This window comes from Pagrus pagrus (genome assembly GCF_965226575.1).
Source record: "Pagrus pagrus genome assembly, chromosome: 17".
NCBI lineage: Eukaryota > Metazoa > Chordata > Actinopteri > Spariformes > Sparidae > Pagrus > Pagrus pagrus.
Genome location: NC_140201.1, coordinates 4,311,394 through 4,335,479, shown reverse-complemented (window position 1 = coordinate 4,335,479; position 24,086 = coordinate 4,311,394). Strand labels below are relative to the sequence as shown.

Below are 24,086 nucleotides of genomic sequence, written 5' to 3'. Positions count from 1 at the left end.
ACATGAATAAAATAACTTGTTATGTGTACAGTCCGCTCACTATAACATCGATGAAACGTCACTTTAAGTAGTTGTTTGTTGTTGATATTGTGATCAGGACTGTTTTCAGTCCCAGGGCAGCCACACAGAACAAAAGGACAATAAGACACTACTGCATCCACACAGACTCCAGAGTATCTGACCTGTAGCTGACAGTGACCTCTGACCTCCCAGGACATTCACACATTTCTGCACATGACATCACATGAAGCTACAAAACACGACACAAGATCTGAGCAGCAGGAGGTTTAATGCTGCTTTCATATGCGAACAAAGCTGAGACACTCAAATAAAACCCCGCATGTCTCCTCATCCTCTCACACTGGATACAATAAGATCACTTTACTTTCGCTTTACAACCTGAGTGGGTCATTTTTACCCAGTTATAAGTGACGTCATGCTCAGGCTAAATTCAGATTGGCTCATTGGCTCAAATGGAGGCTGATATTAACGCCTCTCTGTGTTTTCCCCTCATTTCACCCCTGGATCCCGAAGAGGACGGAGCAGTCTCAGTCTGTCTGTGGATAAAGTATAATATTATTGTGATCAAAGCTTCAGAAACGACAGTTCACCATGAAGATGTTGTTTCTTCTGGCTCTCCTGGGAACAGGTCTACATGATGCGGCGGCAGGTCAGTTCACATTATTTCAGCTGGTTGTAAAAGAAAAAATGTTTCGTGTCCTTATGTTCTGTAAATATGAATTGAAGGTTTGTTTGGTAGTTTATGATGTTTAGCTCCAGGACTTCATTGCAGATTATAGAAATGTTTAAAACTGATCATCTTAAAGTTGACGTTAGTAAATCCTGTCTGTTCATCTCATGAATCACTGATAGTTTCTGTTAGAGGAGAAGTCTACAGTCTGTCTCTGAAGATGGATGTTAAAAAGTGTGTTTGTCTATTTATTTTCTATATTTCGGACATTATTTTAATTCATCTGATCGATCTTGATGCTAAAATGTCAGCAGAACTACGCAGCACAGAACAGTCCAACACACTCAGATACATAAAGAAAAGAGCAGAAAACATCAGAACAAGGCGTTAAAACAAAGATTGAAACTATATTTAGTGAACTGATCAGTTTTAATCTCTGAGTTGTTCATGAACGTTTGATATAAAAATCAAGGCTGTTTTAGAAATTATGAACATGTTTTATATTATTTTACATTCATGAGTTATAATTAACGCATTTTCTTGAAACACGTCACTGCATTTAATCTAAATTTTGTTCAGTTAACACAATAATGTGCACACAGAAAACACAAAATCAATCACAGCTATGAATAATAATTTTAATAATAATTTAATTTAATTTAAAATAAGCCATTTCCAGATAACTCCACAGTTTAACTCCACATACTGAAACACACATCTGCTTTAATGGAGTTCATCCATACTGAGTTTTGTTGGTTGGGTCCAGTCACATCACACTGGTAGTTATTACATTTACTGTGTGTACAATAGCATGTTGTTTAGTAGAGTCAGATCAATAAATCAGCCACAGATATATCTGCAGATATTAACTTATTACAGATATGTTGGTATCTGTGTGGATGTGGCTGATAAGTGACAAGAAACTGAAAACAGAAATGTTAAACTGGGTTTGAGCTCATTTAGAAACAGAGTCTTCATTACAGAGTTTGTCCACCAGAGAGCACTGAAGAGTTTATTCATAACTGAAATGTCCTGATCAGTTTGTGTCTTGGTCGCTAAAACAAACTCTTCTTGTTTATTTTCTATATAAAAAATATACGTCCAAAGATCAAATGTCATATTTTTAAGTACTATAATTTTCTTCAAGTTGTAAAAGTATCAATATCAACATTATTCTCATAAATCCAGCATTGGTTCTGCAATACGGATATTTGACCTTTTAACGGGGAACAGAAAAAACAATTTCTCATCTGGACTAAAAGTCAATAAACATCAGTTCCTGATGGAGGGAATGTTGGAATTTAACTAAATTAATCAATAATCTGCTTTTCATCCAGTATATATACAGATAGAAACTGTACAGAATAACTACATGAGAATAAAGTATTACATAGGAGACATTTCTTATACATAGAGCTGTGTCTGTTAACAATTTTACGATTGTCCTAAAATACATAAGATTTTGTTTTTTAAAATTAAATATATTTTTTAAAGATATTCAGAGTCACATTTAAATATAATTCCTTTAGTTTACATAAATCAAGATTCGAAAGTCAAGCGAATGTCAGACGTCAGAAGCGAACTGGGTCAGATATTTATTTTCTTGATGGTTGTATTTAAAAATAGATATTTATACTCAAACATTTGAAATCCACAAACACTCTGACAGCAACAAGAACAAAGTTAAATTAATGATTACTTGACAATGAACATTACAACAAAAATAGAAAAGAGCAGAACAACTCACTTCAAAATCATAAAAGGAGAAAACTAATTAGATAGTGAGGAGTGTTAAGTATGAATGAAGAAGAATAAACTCCACTAACTAGAAACTAAACTGGAGAGATATCCAGCACTAGAAAAAAAAATGTTTTTACAAACTGCTTTCTATCAATGAAAGTCAGGAACACAACTGCATGAGCTAAATATCTGACTTGTTTGATATTTTATTCAAAATAAAACATTTTAAAGACAAAAGAAACTGAAATATTAAAGTAAAAAGTTTCTGGAGCAAAATTTTACTTCTGAATGTATTTTTTTTATTGTCTTATTAACTTTACAACAGAGATGTCTTAGATGTGGTAGTGTACATAGTATTGTTCAAGTGATTAATACAAACTGAAATAATTACATTTACTTTTTTATACAGTGACTCACTCGCTGAAGTATTTCTACACTGCGTCTTCTGGAGTCCCAAACTTCCCAGAGTTTGTGACTGTTGGGTTGGTTGATGAAGTTCAGATAAATTCCTATGACAGTAACACCAGGAGAGAAGTACCCAAACAGGACTGGATGATCAGAGCCACAGCAGATGATCCTCAGTACTGGCAGAGGAACACTGAGATTTCTGTGGGCGCTGAGCAGAACTTCAAAGGCAACATTGACATTGCAAAGCAGCGCTTCAACCAAACTGGAGGTTTGTTTATTTTTCACTTTGTACTGATAAAATGTTGTTTATATTTTCATTCTGTATTTTAGTAAGAAGATGTTACCTCTCACACACACACACACACACACACACACACATTAAACTCTGTTGGAGGCGTTTCTTGTCTAAAAACTCACAGTCAGTCTGAACAGAAACATCACTGAGACTGAGACTACTGGATGCTGCTATACTACACTGACACAGTGTTTGTGTCCATCCCATAATAACCAGCAGCGATGATTAACCCTTTATCTCCACTAGATTAGATCAGAATAACTCTACTGAAGTGGCCACAGTGAGCTGGTCCATAATAACTCTACTGTAGGAACCTGTTTATCACCACAGTCTAACAACACACAGCTGATAGAGGAACATTACTGCCTGGTTTCTTAAACTACGGAGCAGGACTGTAAATGGGACACAGGCTGCTTCTGCTGGGTCCTCGTATGAGAGGAGGAGCAGCATGTTTTAATACACCTGGCTGACAGGACCACATGGTGAATGTCTCATTCAGATCAGAGGTTTAACAAGTTTAACAGAACGACTCCACTGTACTGAGCACAGTGTCCATCCCATAATATACAGGATATATAGTAGAGCTACAGATTAGATTAGATTAACTCTACTTGACCACAGTGTGTCTCTGTCATGATAAACATGTGTTGTGCTGAAGTGATTAGACAATTAATCGATTAGTTGATCAACAGGAAATTTATTGACAAACATTTTGACGATCAAATATTGATTTAAGTCTTTTACTGAACAAAACTCACAAACATTTTCTAGTTCAAGTTTCTCAAATATGAGAATTTGCTGCTTTTCTCTGTTTTATATTGTTATAAATTAAATACTGTTCAGTGTTGGTCGGACAAAAGAAGATATTTGAAGATTTCACTTCTGGCTCTGGAAACTTGTGATGGACATTTTCACTATTTCTTGATATTTTACAGCATAAACGATTTATTGATTAACCAAAAAAATAGTCATTACATAATCAATAATGAGAAAAATAATTAGTTTGAACCTAAAATATGTAGTAAAAACAGATTAGATTACTTTAAATCTACTGTACTGATACACAGTCTGTCCATCCCATAATATAGAAGAAGTATGTAGAAGATTTCACCTTTGGCTCTGAGAACTTGTGATGGACTTTTTTTCACCATTTTCTGACTTTTTACAGCGTAAATGATTTATTGATTAGCCAAAAAATAATCATTACATAATCAATAATGATAAGAACAATCAGTTTAGGCCCAAAATATGAAGTAAAATACAGATTATATTACATTAACTCTACTGTACTGATACACAGTCTGTCCATCCCATAATATAGAAGAAGACATTTAAAGATTTCACCTTTGGCTCTGAGAACTTGTGACGGACATTTTTCATAATTTTCTTATTTTTTAAAATAAGTAAATGTTAATCAATTAATCAAAAAATAATTAATAATGAAAAACAGAATTAATTTCAGTGTTAAATATAAAGTAGAACTCCAGATTAGATCAGATTAACTCGACTGCACTGACCACAGTGTGTTGGTCCGTCACATCAGCAGCATCAAACCAACATCTGCAGGTGAAACAGCTGTTGGTTGTGTTGAGTGATTGACTGATGGATGGACCAATCAGGACACACAGACTGCCTCCCAGTCTCCATAATGGTCCTGATGGTGTCTGCCTCATCCTGACCAGTTGTAGTAACACAGTGCTGAACAGGACACACTGTCCTGGCTGAGCAGGTGGAGTCTAGTGACTCATCCTGGACTGAAACTCTCCTTCAGTGAAGCTTCTAGAGCAGCTTCAGGACAGTCTAGTCTGTAGCTTCTCACAGGAAGAGGATGTTGTTGGACTGATCCACTGGCTGCAGGGTCTCAGTGGGTGTAATGTTCAGTCCAGGATCAGGTTTAATCTGCTGGTCAGGACTCCACCTCTGTGTGTGTGTGTGTGTGTGTGTGTGTGTGTGTGTGTGTGTGTGTTGACATGAAGCCACACCACCTTCAACAGTGGAGATGAACTGTTGGTCTCAGTGGAGTCAGTGTGTCTCTGTGGTGAAACAGAGGACATGAGCTGTGTCAGGATCTCACTCTGTTTCCCAGCAGTCTCTGCCTCTCTGTCTCTCTCTAAGACGTCCACACTGTCCAGATGATGATTGGCTGTGAGCGGCTTCCATCCAGCCAATAACAGCAGGAGGTGTAGATCCTGTGTTTTGGTGTCTGTGGATCAGTGTGTCTCTGTGGTGAAGATGTGATATCAGCTGATGATAGATGACTGAGCTGTGATCTCACTCTGGTTTAATGTCGTCTCTGTTTCTGTCTCAGGTGTCCACGTTTTCCAGTGGATGTACAGCTGTGAGTGGGATGATGAGACTGATGAGGTTAAAGGGTTTGATCAGTGGGGTTATGATGGAGAAGATTTCCTCTCATTTGACCTGGAGACAGAGACATGCATCGCCCCTAAACAACAGGCTGTCATCACCAAACACAAGTGGGATAATAACAAGGCTTGGATAGCAAGGGAAAAAAACTACCTCACCCAGATTTGTCCTGAGTGGCTGAAGAAGTATGTGGACTATGGGAGGAGCTCTCTGCTGAGAACAGGTAGAATCACATGACATGATGTTGTTTAATGGACACAACAATCTTCATATTTCTGTTCTTTTACTCACCAACAGTAACATCACAATTAATATAAACCAAAATACAGAGACACACTTGGTCTCAGTTTACACACATTTCTCTTTGTTTTATTTTCTCTCTCACCTCTTCATCTCTTTACCTCCATTTTCTCTCTTCTGTTTCTGTCCATCTCAGTCTCTCACTGTCCTTCTCCTCCCTTTCTCATCTCTCACCCCATTTTCTCACCCCTCTGTCCCTCCCTTCTTGTAACGTGTTCACATATTTTGTCTGTGTTACTAAAACATTTAAAATATATTCCATCAAACAGGAATGATAATATTAACAAACAGTAAATACTAATAAATAACCTATAAACTGTCTCTCTCTTTACTCTCCAGAGCTTCCCTCAGTGTCTCTCCTCCAGAAGACTCCCTCCTCTCCAGTCAGCTGCCACGCTACAGGTTTCTACCCTGACAGAGCCTCACTCGTCTGGAGGAAAGATGGAGTGGAGCTTCATGAGGAGGTGGACCACGGAGAGATCCTCCACAACCATGATGGAACCTTCCAGATGAGTGCTGACCTGGACCTTTCATCAGTCACACCTGAAGACTGGAAGAAGTACAACTGTGTGTTTCAACTCGCTGGTGTGAACGAGGACATCGTCACCAGACTGGACAAAGCAGTGATCAGGACCAACGAAGGTAAGACTGGAATCAGAAGTGATGATGGTGGGAAACACATTTATTTTACTGTAACAGTCCTGCAGTTCATGTGTTTATATGTGTGTTGGAAGTTTTGTTTCCTTGTGTTGTTGTTTTTTTCATCTAGAAGTCTCAGATTAACATTAAACCAACACACATGTTCACCTCTGGACTCTTAAAAAGTGTATCAGCAAATCTAATTGTCCACTTTAAATCGGACTGCCAAATTGTGCAAAAAACATCATATAAAACTCACAGACATACAACTAAACAAAGAAAACAAAGCTAGATGACGATAAACAAACATAGATACATTAATTATGTGAAAATTACAACAGGACAAACAACGACAGTGTCTGTATACAAGTTTGATGTCTGGCTGGCAAATGGATGTTCTTCTCCTCTAACCTGCTTCATCTGAACAGGTTGTGACTATATTTTGTTTTCTGCTCAACAGAGAAGCTCAACATCATTGCCATCATCGTCGCTGTGGTGGCTGTTCTCGCCCTCGTCAGCGTTGGGATTGGATTCTTCATTTATAAGAAGAAGAGTGGTGAGAGACCAAAACAGTCTTTTTTCAGCATTTGATTTTAAACTTTGAGAGGATGCTTTTATTGCTAAAATTAAACATTCCCCTGCACAATGAAATCTTTCACAACTAACAGTAAACACTTTAAGGCTCATAGTCACAGTTTCATTACAGTATAACTATATTACATGATGAAGAAAAAATTATTATAAGATGGAAAAAAAAAAAAAAAAAAAAAGGTAGAAGGGATTTGTTTATTGTTTGGAGGGGATTCTCGATAAAGTCTGGCATTTACAACACATGAATAATTTGTCATTTCTTTTTTTTTTCAGACAAACGCCCTCCATCTCGTAAGTAACACTTGTTTTTATTCTATTTCCTCTGACCTGATATTGTAGATTTAAAAGAGTTTCTGGATTTTGTGCTGATAAACTTTTCTTGCAGTGTTAGCTGTTTGTAAAAAAACAACAGGCTAACAATGTGTTTCTGACCTTACAGCTATAAGCAACCCTGAGGTCATGGAGGAACTGAATCCCAAAGCCTAAATGACAAACACACCAACCTGAACACAGTGAGTTGCTTCATATTGGACATTAATTCATACACCTGTTGTTAAACAACTAAATGTTAACACTTATATATACATATACATATAACTGAATCATGGATATTTATAGGTTTAAAAGATTATGTAAATACGTGGATTTGTTGTGGAATTTTCTTTTATACTTTATGTTAATGTTTTCCCTTTTGTCTCTTTAGGTTTATGGATAAATTCTGCACTGGAGCAAGAAGCGATGTCACCACATTCCTCTCCATAAACTGGAAATTCATTGGAATAAACAATCATTCATAAACATATAAACTGAATCAGGGTTGGAAATCGATCAGTAGATGCTAATTGATTGGAATACAAAGAAAACAAAGGTGAAAAATCAGTTGGCAAATGTTTTAGAAATACTATCAATATAAATGGTGACGTTAAATCATTTTGATCATTTGGTTTCAAATAAAAAGTGGAATTTTGTCTGAAAAGACTTTGCTCAGATGTTGGCAAATCAAATGAGGGTATCGACATATAAATATAAAAATGAAAACATCACTGCTCTCTTCATGCATACATAATCAATTTGAAGATGTGTGTGTGTTTATCTAAAACACAAACATATTTACAGTTTAATACTTCTGGTGTTGGGGTTTTCTGGGAAAATCGATATTGGTAATACAAATTTAAATGTAAATATTCGCACATATCCCAGTACGTATTCCCATCTTCATATATATACTACTTGGGCCTGACAATACGATATATACCTTGAGATAACAGATATTTGTCAACCAGGAGAGAGTTGTCTAGACAATTATACTAAAAAGCCATTATTTAGCTCTCTGGCTGTAAAAGATCACTGGAGGCAAAAGTGCAAATCAATCAGCAACATCCAAAAACATGCTACATAAAATGGACACCCTAAATAACCTGGAGGTGTCAATGTAAATGGTTGTATATTTGTGTTACTCCTGGTGACTCCAGTCCCCTGTGAGGCTCAGCAGGATGCATTGGACAGGAAATGGAATAGGTTTTTTATCACTACGGTGAATTATCTCTATTTTAAATTAATTTGATCTGTTTAAGACGACATGTCTAAATGGTTTCCTGATTTAATTTCCAGAAAATGCACATTATGATATATACAACAACATGAATATAGATAAACGATGACAGGTTGTATCAATGTTGCCACCCCTAACAGCCGTAGAAAATGTATTTTCCAGCTGTGTAAATATTTTGCCTGTAATTTCTTTATGAGTGATACAAGTTAAAGATTTTGTTTTGATTCAGACGAGGCTTGTGGGGCCAATCAGGCCAGGGCGAATAATTTATGTCTGAGTTATTTTCTTTATTAATCAAAAGTATGTTGTTTTTTGTTTCTTAAAATCTCTTTTAATCTGTTTTGAAATATATGAGATTTTTGCTTATTTTCTAAAAGGGTTGTGGGCTTTTTTTAAGCTTCTCAGCACGCTGATGGAGAAATATTTTTGCTCGTTTTAGTTTTGTTAACACAGACGTTGAACAGCCATGCTCAAAATTGTTTCCTGTGTTTGGTTAAGTATATGAATGTCAAATGAAGTTTCTCTGCTGTTTCATTCCTTTTGCACTGTAACTTTGCTTTTCAATAAAATCACAAATTTTCCAAATGTTTGTGTCCTTTTGTGTTTAAATATAAAATAAATTTTTACACATTTGTGGAAGAAGCAACGATTGTATCAATATTACCTGTGTGTTCACTCACCAACATGACTCTGACCTGGAGGTATTAAAGTTAAAAAGCAGGAACAAGCTAATTACTTTGTCAAACCTGAGATTCTTTTTAGATAACTGAAGGTTGAATTGTAGTTTTCACATGAAAAACATGATAAGGATGATTTTCATAGTTGGAGACCCTTTTTGTGAAATTATTCTGCATTCTGTCTTAATCTTTGTTGCTTCCTCTAACTAGAGAAGTCATAAAACATTTTATCCATCATAAAATTACAGAAAAATATTACTGTTTTAAACTACTGATTAATGTATCAAGTGTGAGTATAGTTTTTCTGTGTTTATAGACCTGACAGATTCACTCAGCTCGATTCACACTGCGTGTATCCACTCAGGACTCAGTGTGGTCATTTGGTTTTCCCCTCTATAAACCTGTTGCACTGAAATCTGCCTAGCAACTGATGATGCGACAGCTGCCTAGAAATGATCAGTTCTGTGGCTCCTCCAAATCAGCTCTTATTCTTTGTCTAACAAGATGTCGTGTGCTGCTGGTCAATGATACTGTATAAAAAGCCACTAAGAGATGCACTCACCTACTATTTATCTTGTGGCTAACATAGCTTTGGTCACATTTTGTGAGTATTTTGACGTCATGTTGCCAAAAATATCCTTGGATTTTTACATTATTGAACTGATGACCTTCTGTGACCTTCAAAGGGTAATTTAAGGGCAAGAAAACAAACAGATCCTCTTTAAAGATCAGGTTGATTGACCAGCTTTTCAAATGAAGACCATGAACTTCATGGTCCAAACCTGTGTTGCTGAGTTCTGGTAAATGGTTACAGATGACATCACAGCTAAGTTTGATATTCTACGTGAAATGTTATTCTTCATGTTGTATCACCAGCCTACCTGATATTTGAAGCTATAAATGTATAATAAACCATACAAGCTAATATAAAGGCCATATTAACATTAAAGGATAAGTACCGTTTTTTACAACCTGGACCTTATTTCTGGCAAAATATATGGTCATTTACTCACCCAGATAACTTTGGTGTCATTCGGCGTCGTTCGGACGAAATTAGATCCAGTGTAGCGGCGATATATCCATATAATGGGAGAGACGGGGCAGCGACACACAGCCTCTATATAACACATTATCTGCCACGAAACTAGTTAATTTCATCAATATTTTGTTATGAAATGCTAGCGCTATTAGCCTCTGAGTCCGGGCTCGTCTATTGTCAACATCCGGGGTCTGTAGGCTGATCTACTACCTCTGACCTGGAAGATGTCGTCTCTGAGCTGCGCGCGCACCCGCGACAGCGCGCCTTGTTTACCTGTAGCTGCTACTGCTAGTTTGACCCCGGATGTTGATAACGGACGAGCCCGGACTCAGAGGCTAATAGCGCTAGCATTTCATAACAAAATATTGATGAAATTAACTAGTTTCGTGGCAGATAATGCGTTATATAGAGGCTGTGTGTCGCTGCCCCGTCTCTCCCATTATATGGATATATCGCCGCTACACTGGATCTAATTTCGTCCGAACGACGCCGAATGACACCAAAGTTATCTGGGTGAGTAAATGATCATATATTTTGCCAGAAATAAGGTCCAGGTTGTAAAAAAACGGTACTTATCCTTTAAGTGATATAACCCAGTTTCTTCATGTTTGTAAAACATACTGTGACACCAGTTATCAGTAATACGGACTAGCTTTTAACGTCTCACCAGACAGGTTTGGACAGATTTTTTGCCATCTGGAGAAAAGGTTTGGCACATCCTGTATGATCATGGTTACGTTTTAGAAGACGCCCAGCAATAATAAAAACATTCTGTAACAATCGGGCGATGCGTCTCCGACGTGTCCTCTAAAGATCAATATAGAAAATTTGTACTTTGTACTTAAATGTGATGACACAATCACACATGTGAATAATATAATCCACACACATTATCAACATGTCAACATATATTTTACGTGTGGCTGGAAATGCCTTACTTTGTTTAAAAAAGATCTAATTCTTCTCATTTTAGCGAAATACTTCACTCTTATGAATGTTTAACCCGACACTTTATGTCAAAATGCAACATCATGTATCAGTCCAGGTAAATAACGACAGGACCCAGCAGTGAGATGAACATGTCTTTATTTGGATCTCTGTGTTGTAAGATCTTAACAGGATGTCGACAAACCACAAATTACCACACTGAACCATGTAGAGTACCAACATGTAGAGTATTATGTTACATAATACAACAAACAATAACCAAACCAACATCTGAGCAACTTAACGATGACAATTTGATCCTGCAGAGTTCAGGTTCATATGTAGGAGAAAAAAATAATAGGTCCAAGTGGTATTGTAAAATCATTTTCATTCCAAAATCAGACATAGCCCTTACACACTCTGCTGGGAGACAAAATAGATTCATTCATTTCACAAATGTGAACTATTTGAATATACTTTTGATAAAATATATTTAAATAGTTGACAAAAAGTTACATCACTTTGGAAAAGACACAAATCATTGGACCATGTTCAGAGAGCTGATCAGAACATCCCCTTCCTGTAGCGGTGGATCAACTCTGATACGTCTTCCTTACACACCTTTATCCAGCCATCCTCCTGCATGTGGTACACTGAGACAAACACACAAATAAAATGCAGACATGAACACACAAATACACATATTCCAACTAATGTACGCACAAAGAAAAAATGACAATCTTCTAAAACACACTGTCTTTGCTCAATCTAGTTATTTTTAACTAATTAGTTATTAATAACCAATGCTGCCAAGCCAGACATGAAGCTAGCTGTGGTTTAACACAAAGCCCAGTTTAGTTTTTCTTTGTTTTGTTATGATTAGACTCTTTACTTTGTTTATTTTTTGTTAGTTTTGTACACTTGTAAAAGAGACGTGTGGTTTGGGTTTGTCGGAGAGGCTGTATGTGTTGAGATTAGTATGTTGATTGTTTTTTGGATTATTTTATTTTATTATCATTACTATTATTTATGTATTTATTTTGTTTATATGTCTGTAAATTTCGATGTTCTAAGTGTGTCTAAGGACCTGCTTGACAATGAGATGATGCATCTCAAGAGGTTCAAATAAAACTAATAAATAAATAATTACAACTAAACACAAAGTGCAGTTGAGAATTATGTAAACGTTGTTGGTTTTGAAGGTTTTATGATTGTGATAGATGAACAGAGGAACACCAAAGTGATAACAATTCATCCTGAGGGGGACGTGAATGTCTCAACCACATTTCATGGCAATCCATCTGAAACTTGTTGCAATATTTCAATAAAAACATAAATGTCAGCATCATGATGGTGCTTTCAGACAAGTCATGTAGGATTCATCCTATGGGAACATCTGCAAAAATGTCATGGCCCTATTCATCTAACAAGATTTCAGTGTGGACCAGACTAATTCAACCAATTACTGGTGTGGCCAAAACGAATATTTTAGAGAGAGATACAAGAAATAAAATATGCTGAATCAGAATCAAAACTTTGGAACATTCTCAGAGTTTACTCACTGTTCACCACTCCTCCAGAGTAAGCATCCCTGTGTGTAGCGTGAACGATGCCCCGACGGCCCAGCTCATACGCCTCCTCCACCGTCATGTCTTCCCGGTAACCGCTGTCCATCACACCGTAGGCGAAACTGCTACCACAGCCGGTGGAGAACATTCGACCAGACAGACGGGTCCCATTATCGTCCACGTAGTAAAGACCAGGGCCCTGAAGAACACAGTCATTATGTGGTCAGCATTATTTCCTCCGTTGTGATAATAATACCACACTGCTTCCAGATTAAGGTGTGACATTACTGCTGTCTTTTTGGGTAAAGTTTCACATTTAATGAGCTGCTCCATCCTTTAGTGTACACTTTCATCTTCTAATTGTCTGACTCGTTAAAGAAGTAATACTTTAATGTGTATATTTTGAGATATAGGCCAGCTGGAAAAACAAGGTACCTGTTATATATCATATTGATATGTAGTCAATATCTAAATATGTTGTTGTTCTATGTGCTTGTTCTCGATGTGATATATTGTTAATAGGGCAACTAATACTCTAATAATCTAATAGCTAATTATCGTTAAGTCTGTAAATTGTCAAAAATGAAAAATGCCAGAGCCCAAAGTGACATCTTCAAATTGCTCCGTTTGTCTTTTGACTCTGTTTTTAAATGACAAAGAAAACAGCAAATCCTTATCTTTAAGAGGCTGGAACCAGCAAATGTTTGACATTTTGCTTGAAAAATTACTAAAACAATTAATTGATTATAGAACAGTGATTAATTCAAAACATTTTTTACAGTCTTTACTGCTCTCCTGTTTTGATCTCTATTTGTTGATTGGTTACTAAGTGCAGTCTAATATCCCAACATGTTGTACGTTGTCTATATTTCAAAACTTTTGACTATGATGAAGGCCATAATAATAAGAGTAAAGTGACTTCTCGTCGACCAACACACCCACAGCTCACCTCTTTGTCCCATCCACAGATCATGCTCCCCATAGAGAGGCCCATGCCTCTGTAGCCCAGCATCATGTTGGACAGCAGCTTGGAGGCAGCAGCCACAGAGATCCTGTGGTTGTTCCTCAGCCTGTACAGCCTGGATGAATGATAAGAGAAGATACCAATCAATTCACTTGCAAATCAGTTATCAAATCAATCAGCCATGCAGGTAATCCAGGTTGTCCTTACCTTGTAGCATGACAGCAGTGAAAACAATACTGTTATAAGTTATAATAATTAGTTACATGTGCATGTACATGACCTCACATGAACCCCACATAGGAAGGCCCCAGTTAGCCCGTCTAGGACCTCCTCACTGTGAACTCACAGTCTAACCACTGAGCCTCTTTGCGTCACTCGAATAAAACAAACTAATTCACAAAGCTTTCTCCAGTTTTTTTTCTTCTGATTGATGATATATGCATCCAACTTCCTAACACAACTGCTTGCATGCAATACATCACCAAAACCACAGATACAAGGATAAAAACAAAGCCGAATGATTAAAAGAGTTTGACAGACAGTGGGGCCAGTATTCAAAACCCTGCATGACGGACCTGCATTCTTTGGCCAGGAGTCTCTCCCAGTACTGGCAGTCTGCAGCACTGCCCGACATGGTGCCCAGCAGGTAGGGGTTGATCTCTATGACCTTGTTGACATCATTGGATGCTGCGAATGGAAAGGAGACATTTGTTAACAAAGATTATCATCCAGAGCATCATTGGTACCCATCTGTCGAGCATCAGTGATTTCAGTAAGGTGAGGCTTCTGTGCAGAACCCCAAGCATACAAAAAGCAAAAGATACAGAAGTCCCTTCTTCTGAACAGCTTCTTTCCTCAGGTTGGTAGACTCCTGAACTCATCCTCAACCCTTCATCATAAATAGTTTATTTTTCTGACTTGATTAATCAGTCTGTATAGTTATTGTGACGGCCCCAGAGCCTGGTCCTGTGGGCCGTAGATACTGTGTGTTTTTATGTGTCTTCCAGGTCTCAACAAAGTTAACTGGGAACACTTGGCCAGTTTTCCTGGCTACTTAAGCCCTCCAGCCCAGACGCCAGTGTTCAGCTCGTCAGTCCGTCTGTCGTTCAGCCTCTCCATCCTGCACCATGCCCTGTTGTGTCTTTCCTCTATAGTTATTAGTTACTTTGTGTATAGCCCTGACAACATGCGGCACACATCGACCACTGCATTCAGTCACCTGCACACACCACTGACTCAGACAGCCACACCTCACTGTTAATATTACTGTTAATTGAATAAATATTTAATACAAAAGATTAATATTGTTATTGTATTGTTCTGTACATATCTCCCTCTTTTGTTACAGCCTGTGAGCCGGTCATAACATGATTTTGTGTGCGTATCTTATTATACAGTAATTACAACAGATATTTCAGTATGCATTCTTGTCTTGCATAATGACAAATGAATCTTGATGGTTTTGAGTGTCAACACTATGAAGCAGCACGCAGTAGCAGCGCCTTTGTCACACTTGTCATTTTTAGATTTTGTGATATTCAGTTCTTGGTCTCTAAGTTTGACATTTCAAATCTGCACACCTGTTTGAGACCTTTGTTCTTTGAGTGATCAGAGGGTGTTTTTGATGGGGGCCAGGAAATATTGCTAACTGGGTCATGTCACTCTCTATCTCTTGTCTTTTATTCACAGAAGCTAATACCTGCCAGGCTTTTCTAACCCTTTTCAGATCTGGAAAAGAGAAAACACATTTGCACACTTTCCCACATGTGTGTATTTACCTAGGTAACGTCCAGCTGATGCTCTGGAGTCCACAGCCACGATGACTCCATGTCTGAACTTGAAGGCCAGGGTGGTCGTACCGTGGTTCAGCTCTATACACACACCTCCGTCACGGTTGCAGGACTTGATAAACCCTGACGGCTAAAATGAAATCAGAGAAGGCATCTGAGTGATGTGTAATAGCGCTGTATGTGTTTGCAAGAGAACATGAAACTTAAATATCCATCATAACCTAATATTCTCTGACAGTAACTTTTGATAGTTAACATTAATGCATATTGTATGTCAGGAAGCAAACACGCACCAAACACTGAAAACCACAGACGCGTAAAATAACTTGACCCACACCGCGTCTGACGCGTCATGCTTGTGGCAGAATTACCGGATAAGACCGAGTATATTAACTTCTTACCAAAACTCACGATACTCACGTCTACACCCAGAGGTACTGCAAACTCTTGGGTTTTGGCCCCGAAATTGTAGTGGTTGGTCCGGTCGACGAGGTGCGTCTTCCCCACAGGAAGAATCTGCCTGCGGAGCTCAGAGTAATCTGCAAAACCGCTCACGTCGAAAAGAGCCATTCTGTATTAAAGTGGATGAACTATCTTCTGTTTATATTCGGCTGTTCAGGTGTTAGGTTTTACAAAATGACGAAGCTGCTTGACAAAGCGTCGCGGATAGCTGATTTCCTTGTGCGTGACACAGAATACGAAAGTGAAAGAGTTTCAAAGTTTTATATTTGAGCAAAATTGCGATTCAGAAGTGTTCAGCCACACGAAAACGATGCGCAACTAATAATCTGGCCTCTCCTGGCTGTTTTTTGTAAACAAAAAGTTAACTAATCATCATTAGAAAAACAAGACTACAAAAAACCTCCATGATATTCATCTTAAATTTAAAAAAGTGGCTAAAGCCGGATAAACCAATAGGAGAGCGCTGTATTTTTCCTCATCATCCGTCTCTAAGCAGAAATGAACCACACAGGTTTGTGGAAGCCCACAGAGGTAAATTAGGCTGCAGTACCGATGCCTGTTAGCATATTTCAAGAGTGTAAAAACACATTTTCTAATGCAGTTTCATAATATTATGTATAAACCAACATCACTTGAAGCAGCCTGTAAGCACTTGTTTCCTTTAATCTGTTACCATAAGTAGCAGCCTAAATAATTACAAAACTTGCAAATAAATCAGGCAGAAGTCAGACAAAACATTTATTCAATGATTCTTTTTTATTATTCCATTATTGTAAAAACATGTTGCAATCTTCTCGTTGTGGCGTAACAACAGTCTCCCTGTTAACTGTAGAGCTGCAGTAATGTAGTTTCTGAACTATTCCACAGTGAAGCAGAGCAGCAGCGTAGAAACCATGAGGACCATGAAAATCAAAAGTCTGAGATGTTTCACTACGTTCCTTTAAAATCTAGTTAATAACAACATAATGAAATTAAATCATTTTCCTTTTACTGGTAAGTGTTTTTATTGTTTTGTGGTGTGATTGTGCACCGCGGCTCAGGCTGTGTCCATCTGCTGCACGCTCTCCTGTACCACCTCGACCTTTAAGGGGACTACTTTCTCTGTCATAACAGGTGTCGTGCCTGGACGATATCTGTATTTGATTTTCCTACAAGAGAAGAAGAGATATAGAGAGATTGTTACATTTTAATTAAGTGGTGAGTTAATTTCTGACACTGAATCAGAATCCTAGCAGGACCTAGAGATTCACTGTGTTTCTGTATTGGTGACACTTCCTGACACACATTTAACATTGTTTGTTTAAAGAATTAATCATATTTGGGAGAGTAGATGTTAAGAGTAAACTCATACCCCCACTGGCCTACCTGTTGTCTTTGAACTCTGACTCCTGGTAGGGTCTGATGTAGTCCACTCCTTCTCTGGTGATGACACATAAGTCGATGTTGTTGCCTGAGCCGAGGTCACTCATGATGCCCGCATGGATTGCAACACGCACCAGCTCCTTCGCCTCCTCCAGCTGAGAGAGTTTGGGGAAACCAGGGAAATGATGGTGAGAAGGTAAACAGATACATACAGAACATGAAGGAGAAGACAGAGGCAGGTTTTAAAATCCATCTGCAGCAATTCATAAAACCCAGAGGCTTCTTTGGCCTACACTGCAATTATTAAATAAAAGATGCCCAAAAGTAAGTGAAATAATTTGTGAGTATGCCTTAATGATCGACCGACAATCATCGTCACAGTATTTAACAACAGTTGTACACGTAGCGTACCTCCAGGTCCAGTTTGAATCCATCCTCAAGAATCCCAAGAGCAGCCAGATCTCCAGATCCTGCACGGACACAAAGTAAAGTCAAATGAAACAGATTGGATGTAGTATAATATAATATATATATAATATATAATGTTATTTATACTGGTAAATCATGGAATGGCAAAGTCATGATCTCTGACACTTCATACATTATAAAGTAAAGCATTATTAGCACATTTAATGCATAAAGATCAAGAGTGAAGTAAATAACTTGAGCAGTAACAGTCGACTCAACCAAAAGGACAAAAAAGAGCAGCACAGGAACAAAAAACAGGCACAGTAACAGCACCGCCAACGCACGGTGTTACGTCACATACCCATTGCAAGGTAAGGCACCTCATTTACACTCCCGTATGGCCCCACTGTGTACAGGTGGTTCCCAGTGCAGTCTACTCCTCCCAGTATAAGATTGGCACCAATTTGGCCGTGGTACCTGAGGAGCACAGAGATCAGAGCACAGGATGTCTGACGATCACCTCAGTTTTTTTTATTGAGCCAAAATATACATGACAGAATTACAATATCATATTCAAGCATATTTATTGATAGAAAGCAAATTTGAGAAACATACAGAATAAATGAACAAAAATAATAACAAAGATGATATGAATGTGCATATGAAGTAAATAAAAGTGATATTAAACAGATCTAAATCTACGTAACTCAGACAGGGAAGTCTGGGAACATCAACCCTCCACCAACATCAACCACCCCCTGCTACCTTGTCCTCTAACCTTCACTCATTCCCTTCATTTGCTCGTTATTAAGATAAGTATAACTAAGGATCAGGTACTTCTATGTGTCAGTTGTTGCAAAGTATTATGAGATCTTAGACACATTTTGAAGGTAGGAGCTGTTGCTTCTTTTCATGACAGAAGTTGTAGCTTTGTTGCTGTGATGAGGCAGTAAAAGAAGGGATTGTTGTAGATACAAGTGCATGTCCGCGTGTTACACAAACCTGTACAGCATATCCTGCAGTATGTTGACGGCCATGATGACACGAGGGTTCCTCCCGCTGTTCAGAGAGAAGATGGCGAGGTTGGAGGAGAGAAGCTCTGTGGTCTTCTCTGTATCTGCTGCTGTTCCTGCTCCACAACAACTAGGGAGGGAGAGAGAGGAAAGGTGAAAAAAGGAATTGGGAAGTCAGAGAGGGAAATGTCACTGAAGGGAATTCTGGGGTACGTAGGAAATCCCAAGTAAAGACAGTTTAAGGTAAAATATACAGTGTATCCAAAAAATATAAGTGCATTGGTCATCATAGACTCATCAGGTGGACTTCGCCGCTTGTGGTTTTAGTGTAACATGAATGAGACTTACTATATATTCGGAGCAATGTAATGGATCTTTGCACACATCTTGTCGGCCACCACTTCACCGGAGGTGGCCCTCGTGTCTGCTCCCAGCACCACCCCATCCTGCACCAACACAGACGAAATGGGATACTAGTAACCAAATCTATTACAAAAGTTATATTTATGTGCCTGACATGCATCGCAACAACAGCTCCATAGAGCTACCCAGTAACCAGCAGTTTATTAGTTTTTTAGGATCCTCATTAGCCTACACTATAAGAGAGCTAGCCCTCCAGGAGTTCGACACAAATTTTAACATGGATAACAAGGATTGTGGCAATGCAAGTGCAAATAGGGACTTTATAAGACTGCATCTCTTTGTCTCAGCACTTATAATAAAGTTTCATCTAAACCAAAAACCTCCCCCCTGTTGTGTTCTGTGATGCTTCAGTATATATTTGTGAGTTGCCTGTTTAACAGCAACATTTTTAAAACAACGAACTACCAAATACACAGAATGTGTGTTTTTGTCATGTTCATGTTGGATTATTGTCTTCTGGACTTTACAAAACAACTGGAGTGCTGTTTACAGGATGGAGATGCCTTCTGTGCTCACAACTACAGAACCATATAAGATAAGTTACTTTGATGTAACTTTGGTTTATTAATGTTTTTATCAGTGCAGTTTAAACAGCTTCATACTCGCCTTGAACACCACTCCTGCTATCGTGGTGCCAGTTTTCAGAGGTTTAGGCGCTTGTCCTCTTTCAAAAAGACCCTCTAATGCAGCATTCCTAGAGAGGAGGAGTGAGGAGAGGGAACAGGGGGAGGGTCAAGTGATTAATTTATATTTATAGTTGAAATAACCATGAACACATCACCATTATATCGTTTAATTGATTAAACCGATAAACAAGCAGGAAAAAGTTACTTTCACTTTTGACAGCGATAAAAGCTCAGCGTCACTAACAGTTTTATTTCATTTTCATGTCATAGCTGAAACAGTCTGCTGCTAAGGGAAACTTAAAAAGAAGCTCATACCTCGCTGTGTTGTCGAAATTAAACCCTGCTGCAGGAGTTTCGAGGACATTTGATAGCGCCATACTGGATGTGACTGCGTCCTCTCTGTGCGTCTCCGTGCGCCTGAGGTCGCTGTTTGGAGCGTCACCTCTCCTTCGTCTCTTTCGATTTTGGAGTAAAAATGGAGAAACACTACACGGGCTCTCAAGTCAAAGGAGTCAGCACAGGGGTGAGTAAATCCGGCACATCACTCGTATCTTTATCTACTGATGCAGCACCTTTACGCGCCTTTACGCGTAAAATGAGCGATAACCGATTTTGCGGAGGAGCAGGTGATGCTATACGTGAATATTAACGTAAAACACAATGAAATAACATCGACTCGACTTTCCACGTGTTTTATTATCAGTGATTAGTTCATGTATGTGACTAAGTTTATTCGTCACATTTCTACATAAAACAGCCCTGGCAACACTTTCATGTTCAAGTTATATCCTCTGAAGAACCATGCCTTCATAGAACTCTATATCCCAGAATTCATAGTGCTCAGTCGGCATGAATGAACAGGAAGGCATGAGGAAAAAGTAAACCTGTGATGCAGAATAACACTCTTCTCCCTCCCCTCTCCTCCCTCAGACCACCATCCTGGCTGCCATTTTTGATGGAGGGGTCGTGATTGGGTCAGATTCCAGGGCTTCCATCGGAGGGTGAGGATACTCTGCTCAGACGACACTGAAGTTCCCTTTATTGTTGTGCACATTCATGATCAAGATAAAACCCACAAATTCAAATTGATACACAGAAAGAAAACTGCTGGATGATTTTTCACTACAGAAGCATTGAAAGATGTATTAAACTCAGTAAATATGCTACAAGTGTATCAGTTATGTCAGCCAACAGCCTGCAAGTTTACAAATTACAAAATTAGAGTTTTGGTATTTTTCACATGTCATACGCATCATTTACTAATAATAAAGTGTTGTAAGCAACATGACAACGTCTCAGCTCCAGTAACCATTTACATGTTACAGCAATCCAGTACATTTTACATAAACTTTAAAACTTTAAACTTTAAAAAAAGTTTTTATGTATTTTTTATGTATTGCTCTATTAAGCTTATAAGTGGAAGGTAACTGTACTGTACTTACGTACAAATTTGATGTACTTGAGTATTTCCGTATAATGAAATGAAGGACAATTTTGTACCATATAAAATGCCTTGTTACAGATTAAATAACCCAACAGTTTATAAAGCAATTAAAATAAGATCCAGCTCGACCTGCAACAGTAAAAGGCTCCTTACACATTGATCCATAAGTAATAATAATAATCCAAATCCTGATAAAACACTCACAAGGGCTGTTTTCCTGCATTCACTACTTTTACATTTGAAACTCTTTACTTTTACTTATGTAGCATGTAATGCAGGACTCCTACTTATAATAACTTTTAAGGTGTGGTTTTGCTACTTTTACTTAAAGGTCCTATTTGTAAAAAAAAAAAAAAAAAAAAAAATGAGTCTCATTCCCAGCTCGTCAGATACTGACTCTTCAGGATGGCAGCCGACTCAACCTACAATCCCAAAGCGTCAGTATTTGATGAGTTGGGAATTCTTACAAATAGGACCTTTAAGTGAAATGAATACTTCACTGATTAGGCTATTATTCAATGCAGCAAACAAGTTAATTAAAAACTCACCCAGCATAAGCTGAAATTCCCTGAAATATTGAGTCGTGTATTAACTGGCTGAATGTTGAATGCTGCATAACTGCATGATACATTTAGGAGCATGTGTGGGACCTGGTTCCTATATTATGATGAGCTCATTACTTTAATGATAACACAGAGATGCAAATGTGTGTGTGGTCTGAGAGTTTGTTCATCCTTTCTTTGTCTCTCTTCAGAGAATATGTATCGTCTAAGACCATCAACAAGGTGATTCAGGTTCACGACCAGATCTTCTGCTGCATGGCGGGCTCGCTCGCAGATGCTCAGGCCGTCACCAAGGCTGCAAAGTTCCACCTGTCGTTCCACAGGTGACACACACACACACACACACACACACTTACACTTAAATATATTGACACATAGGTATTACACAAGTATGTAGAAAGAGCATGTTTTCACATCACACTTTGAAATAGTATTTTATTAAACCCACTTTTGTTTATTTTCCATCAAAATTTCAGCCAGGCTTGTACTCCTTCATGACTCCTTGCAAGTTATGTAATGCAAACAAATCCTGAAAGTGCTACAGCTGTCTCACACATACAGTAAACACAACATTGATTCTTCACCTATAGCAAATAACCCATAATCCAATCCATCCATCCAAATAATCTATATCCAGCAGCACAGACCTTAAATTCTGACTCTCTCTGATCTTTTCTGATCCTCCCCAATCCATAGTATCCAGATGGAGACGCCTCCTCTGGTGATTTCAGCAGCATCTGTGCTGAAAGATCTGTGTTACAAAAACAAAGACGAACTACAGGCCGGCTTCATCACAGCAGGCTGGGACAGGAAGAAAGGGCCACAGGTAGGAAGTGGTTGTAAAAACAGTTAAACATCAGAGAAGTAGTGATGATGACAGTAAGTCCAGCTGACTGCACTTCTGATATTCTCCATCTTTTTTTCAGGTGTACGTCGTGTCTCTAGGTGGGATGTTAGTCAGTCAGCCTGTTACCATCGGCGGCTCAGGCAGCACTTACATCTACGGTTACGTTGATGCCAAATACAAACCCAACATGAGCAGAGAGGAATGCCTACAGTTTGCCACTAATGGTACTATTCGATCATTTTGCACCTGTACCCATACTTCAATAAGTTTGTATTTATTTTGGTAGGAAGTTGGATTTTGATTCCAGGAAAATCTATGATTATGAATGAAGGGTGAGATCGAGATAAATATTCATGCTCTGCAAATCTTTGCTGGGTTAGTAATCATTACAAAATATAAAATAAGAGTTTGACGAGGATTTCAAGAACTTTTAAGAGTTTGCTTGTTGGTGTTAATAGTTGCAGTTTGAAGCTGTATAAATATGAAAAACTGTGCTTGTTCAACTTGACCTACGTTCCTCTTGCTTCTTGTTCTTCCTGTCTGTCTTTGCTCCTCCTCTGCCCTCCCTTTGCTTCATCCCTCTGTCTGTGCTCACAGCTCTTGCTCTGGCCATGGGCAGAGACAACGTCAGCGGGGGCTTGGCTCACCTGGTGGTGATCACGGAAACGGGGGTGGAGCATGTGGTGGTGCCCGGCAACAAGCTGCCAAAGTTCCATGATGAGTGACCGCCTTTGAACAACCAGTGACATTTTGATTATTTCTTTTTGCTTTACCGAGAAATTGTTTTGAATCCCAGAGCCACAATTTTATCACTCAGACTTAAAAACTCATTAAAAATGAGTTAGCTGCATTTTAATGAGAAACTGAATGTTGGAACAGAGGTTTAACAACAGATCAGGCTCGTTTTTACAAAATCATAATCATTCCACTGTCATAAACACAGTAATTTACATCACAAGAGGGTTTCCTTGCCTTTTTTGCATCCAAACAGCATGTTTTGTGTAGTTTCTTGTGAGGAAATATGTGAAATTGAAATAAATATTTTCCAAAATGTAAATGTTCTTTCTTTATTTGAGTTCTGTGCTTAAAAATGTGTGATGTGTTCTGTGAAATACTGTTGTTGCTGTTGGTCCATATCATTTTAAGGCTTTTATCATTTATAGTGCATATACAGAGTATTACAATAGATATATATACAATAAATATATTTAAATATATATACACACACACATGTATGTCTATAATTAACTTGTACTTTTGATACTTAAACACATTAATGACTGGGATCATTGTAAACACAAACAGTTTCTGAAGAGGGATCAGTAATGTACTCATGAATGATATGGTGCTTTGTGTTTTATGGTGTTTTTAACTTTATGTATTGCTGTAGTGT

The 24,086-nt window shown here is 38.2% G+C and overlaps 4 protein-coding genes across 4 annotated transcripts; 2 read left to right on the top strand and 2 right to left on the bottom strand.

Moving 5' to 3' along the window:
* Nucleotides 1–531: 531 nt before the first annotated feature.
* LOC311273325 (class I histocompatibility antigen, F10 alpha chain-like) lies at nucleotides 532–9,165 on the top strand. The gene is made up of 8 exons (XM_084380328.1): nucleotides 532–670; nucleotides 2,841–3,107; nucleotides 5,443–5,721; nucleotides 6,138–6,440; nucleotides 6,898–6,993; nucleotides 7,302–7,319; nucleotides 7,468–7,540; nucleotides 7,732–9,165. The coding sequence occupies exons 1-7, from the start codon at nucleotides 613–615 to the stop codon at nucleotides 7,512–7,514; spliced, it is 1,068 nt and encodes a 355-aa protein (XP_084236454.1). The 5' UTR covers nucleotides 532–612; the 3' UTR covers nucleotides 7,515–7,540; nucleotides 7,732–9,165.
* A 2,200-nt stretch (nucleotides 9,166–11,365) lies between these two features.
* Nucleotides 11,366–16,431, bottom strand: psmb8a (proteasome 20S subunit beta 8A). The gene is made up of 6 exons (XM_084380331.1): nucleotides 15,966–16,431; nucleotides 15,534–15,675; nucleotides 14,331–14,442; nucleotides 13,741–13,870; nucleotides 12,786–12,990; nucleotides 11,366–11,876 (listed from the first exon to the last, which is right to left on the bottom strand). The coding sequence occupies exons 1-6, from the start codon at nucleotides 16,113–16,115 to the stop codon at nucleotides 11,788–11,790; spliced, it is 828 nt and encodes a 275-aa protein (XP_084236457.1). The 5' UTR covers nucleotides 16,116–16,431; the 3' UTR covers nucleotides 11,366–11,787.
* Nucleotides 16,432–16,767: 336 nt separating this feature from the next.
* psmb13a (proteasome 20S subunit beta 13a) lies at nucleotides 16,768–20,294 on the bottom strand. The gene is made up of 8 exons (XM_084380332.1): nucleotides 20,155–20,294; nucleotides 19,820–19,907; nucleotides 19,139–19,236; nucleotides 18,780–18,920; nucleotides 18,139–18,254; nucleotides 17,781–17,839; nucleotides 17,373–17,524; nucleotides 16,768–17,155 (listed from the first exon to the last, which is right to left on the bottom strand). The coding sequence occupies exons 1-8, from the start codon at nucleotides 20,214–20,216 to the stop codon at nucleotides 17,044–17,046; spliced, it is 828 nt and encodes a 275-aa protein (XP_084236458.1). The 5' UTR covers nucleotides 20,217–20,294; the 3' UTR covers nucleotides 16,768–17,043.
* Nucleotides 20,233–23,750, top strand: psmb12 (proteasome 20S subunit beta 12). The gene is made up of 6 exons (XM_084380339.1): nucleotides 20,233–20,362; nucleotides 20,770–20,840; nucleotides 22,038–22,169; nucleotides 22,543–22,672; nucleotides 22,773–22,917; nucleotides 23,291–23,750. Exons 1-6 carry the CDS (start codon nucleotides 20,315–20,317, stop codon nucleotides 23,416–23,418), a joined length of 654 nt encoding a protein of 217 aa, XP_084236465.1. The 5' UTR covers nucleotides 20,233–20,314; the 3' UTR covers nucleotides 23,419–23,750.
* Nucleotides 23,751–24,086: the final 336 nt, after the last annotated feature.

Excerpts from the sequence above, each read along its gene's own strand:
- LOC311273325 (XM_084380328.1), top strand. The coding sequence starts at position 613 with ATGAAGATGTTGTTTCTTCTGGCTCTCCTGGGAACAGGTCTACATGAT. Across the intron at positions 671-2,840 it reads TCTACATGATGCGGCGGCAG|TGACTCACTCGCTGAAGTAT; the intron begins GTCAGTTCACAT and ends TTTTTTATACAG. Across the intron at positions 5,722-6,137 it reads GAGCTCTCTGCTGAGAACAG|AGCTTCCCTCAGTGTCTCTC; the intron begins GTAGAATCACAT and ends TTTACTCTCCAG.
- psmb8a (XM_084380331.1), bottom strand. The coding sequence starts at position 16,115 with ATGGCTCTTTTCGACGTGAGCGGTTTTGCAGATTACTCTGAGCTCCGC. Across the intron at positions 15,676-15,965 it reads CAGTACCTCTGGGTGTAGAC|CCGTCAGGGTTTATCAAGTC; the intron begins GTGAGTATCGTG and ends ATTTCATTTTAG. Across the intron at positions 12,991-13,740 it reads TCTGTGGATGGGACAAAGAG|GGCCCTGGTCTTTACTACGT; the intron begins GTGAGCTGTGGG and ends TGTGTTCTTCAG.
- psmb13a (XM_084380332.1), bottom strand. The coding sequence starts at position 20,216 with ATGGCGCTATCAAATGTCCTCGAAACTCCTGCAGCAGGGTTTAATTTC. Across the intron at positions 19,237-19,819 it reads TAGCAGGAGTGGTGTTCAAG|GATGGGGTGGTGCTGGGAGC; the intron begins GCGAGTATGAAG and ends GTGTTGGTGCAG. Across the intron at positions 17,840-18,138 it reads GGTGCCTTACCTTGCAATGG|GATCTGGAGATCTGGCTGCT; the intron begins GTATGTGACGTA and ends GTGTCCGTGCAG.
- psmb12 (XM_084380339.1), top strand. The coding sequence starts at position 20,315 with ATGGAGAAACACTACACGGGCTCTCAAGTCAAAGGAGTCAGCACAGGG. Across the intron at positions 20,363-20,769 it reads TCAAAGGAGTCAGCACAGGG|ACCACCATCCTGGCTGCCAT; the intron begins GTGAGTAAATCC and ends CTCCTCCCTCAG. Across the intron at positions 22,673-22,772 it reads ACAGGAAGAAAGGGCCACAG|GTGTACGTCGTGTCTCTAGG; the intron begins GTAGGAAGTGGT and ends TCTTTTTTTCAG.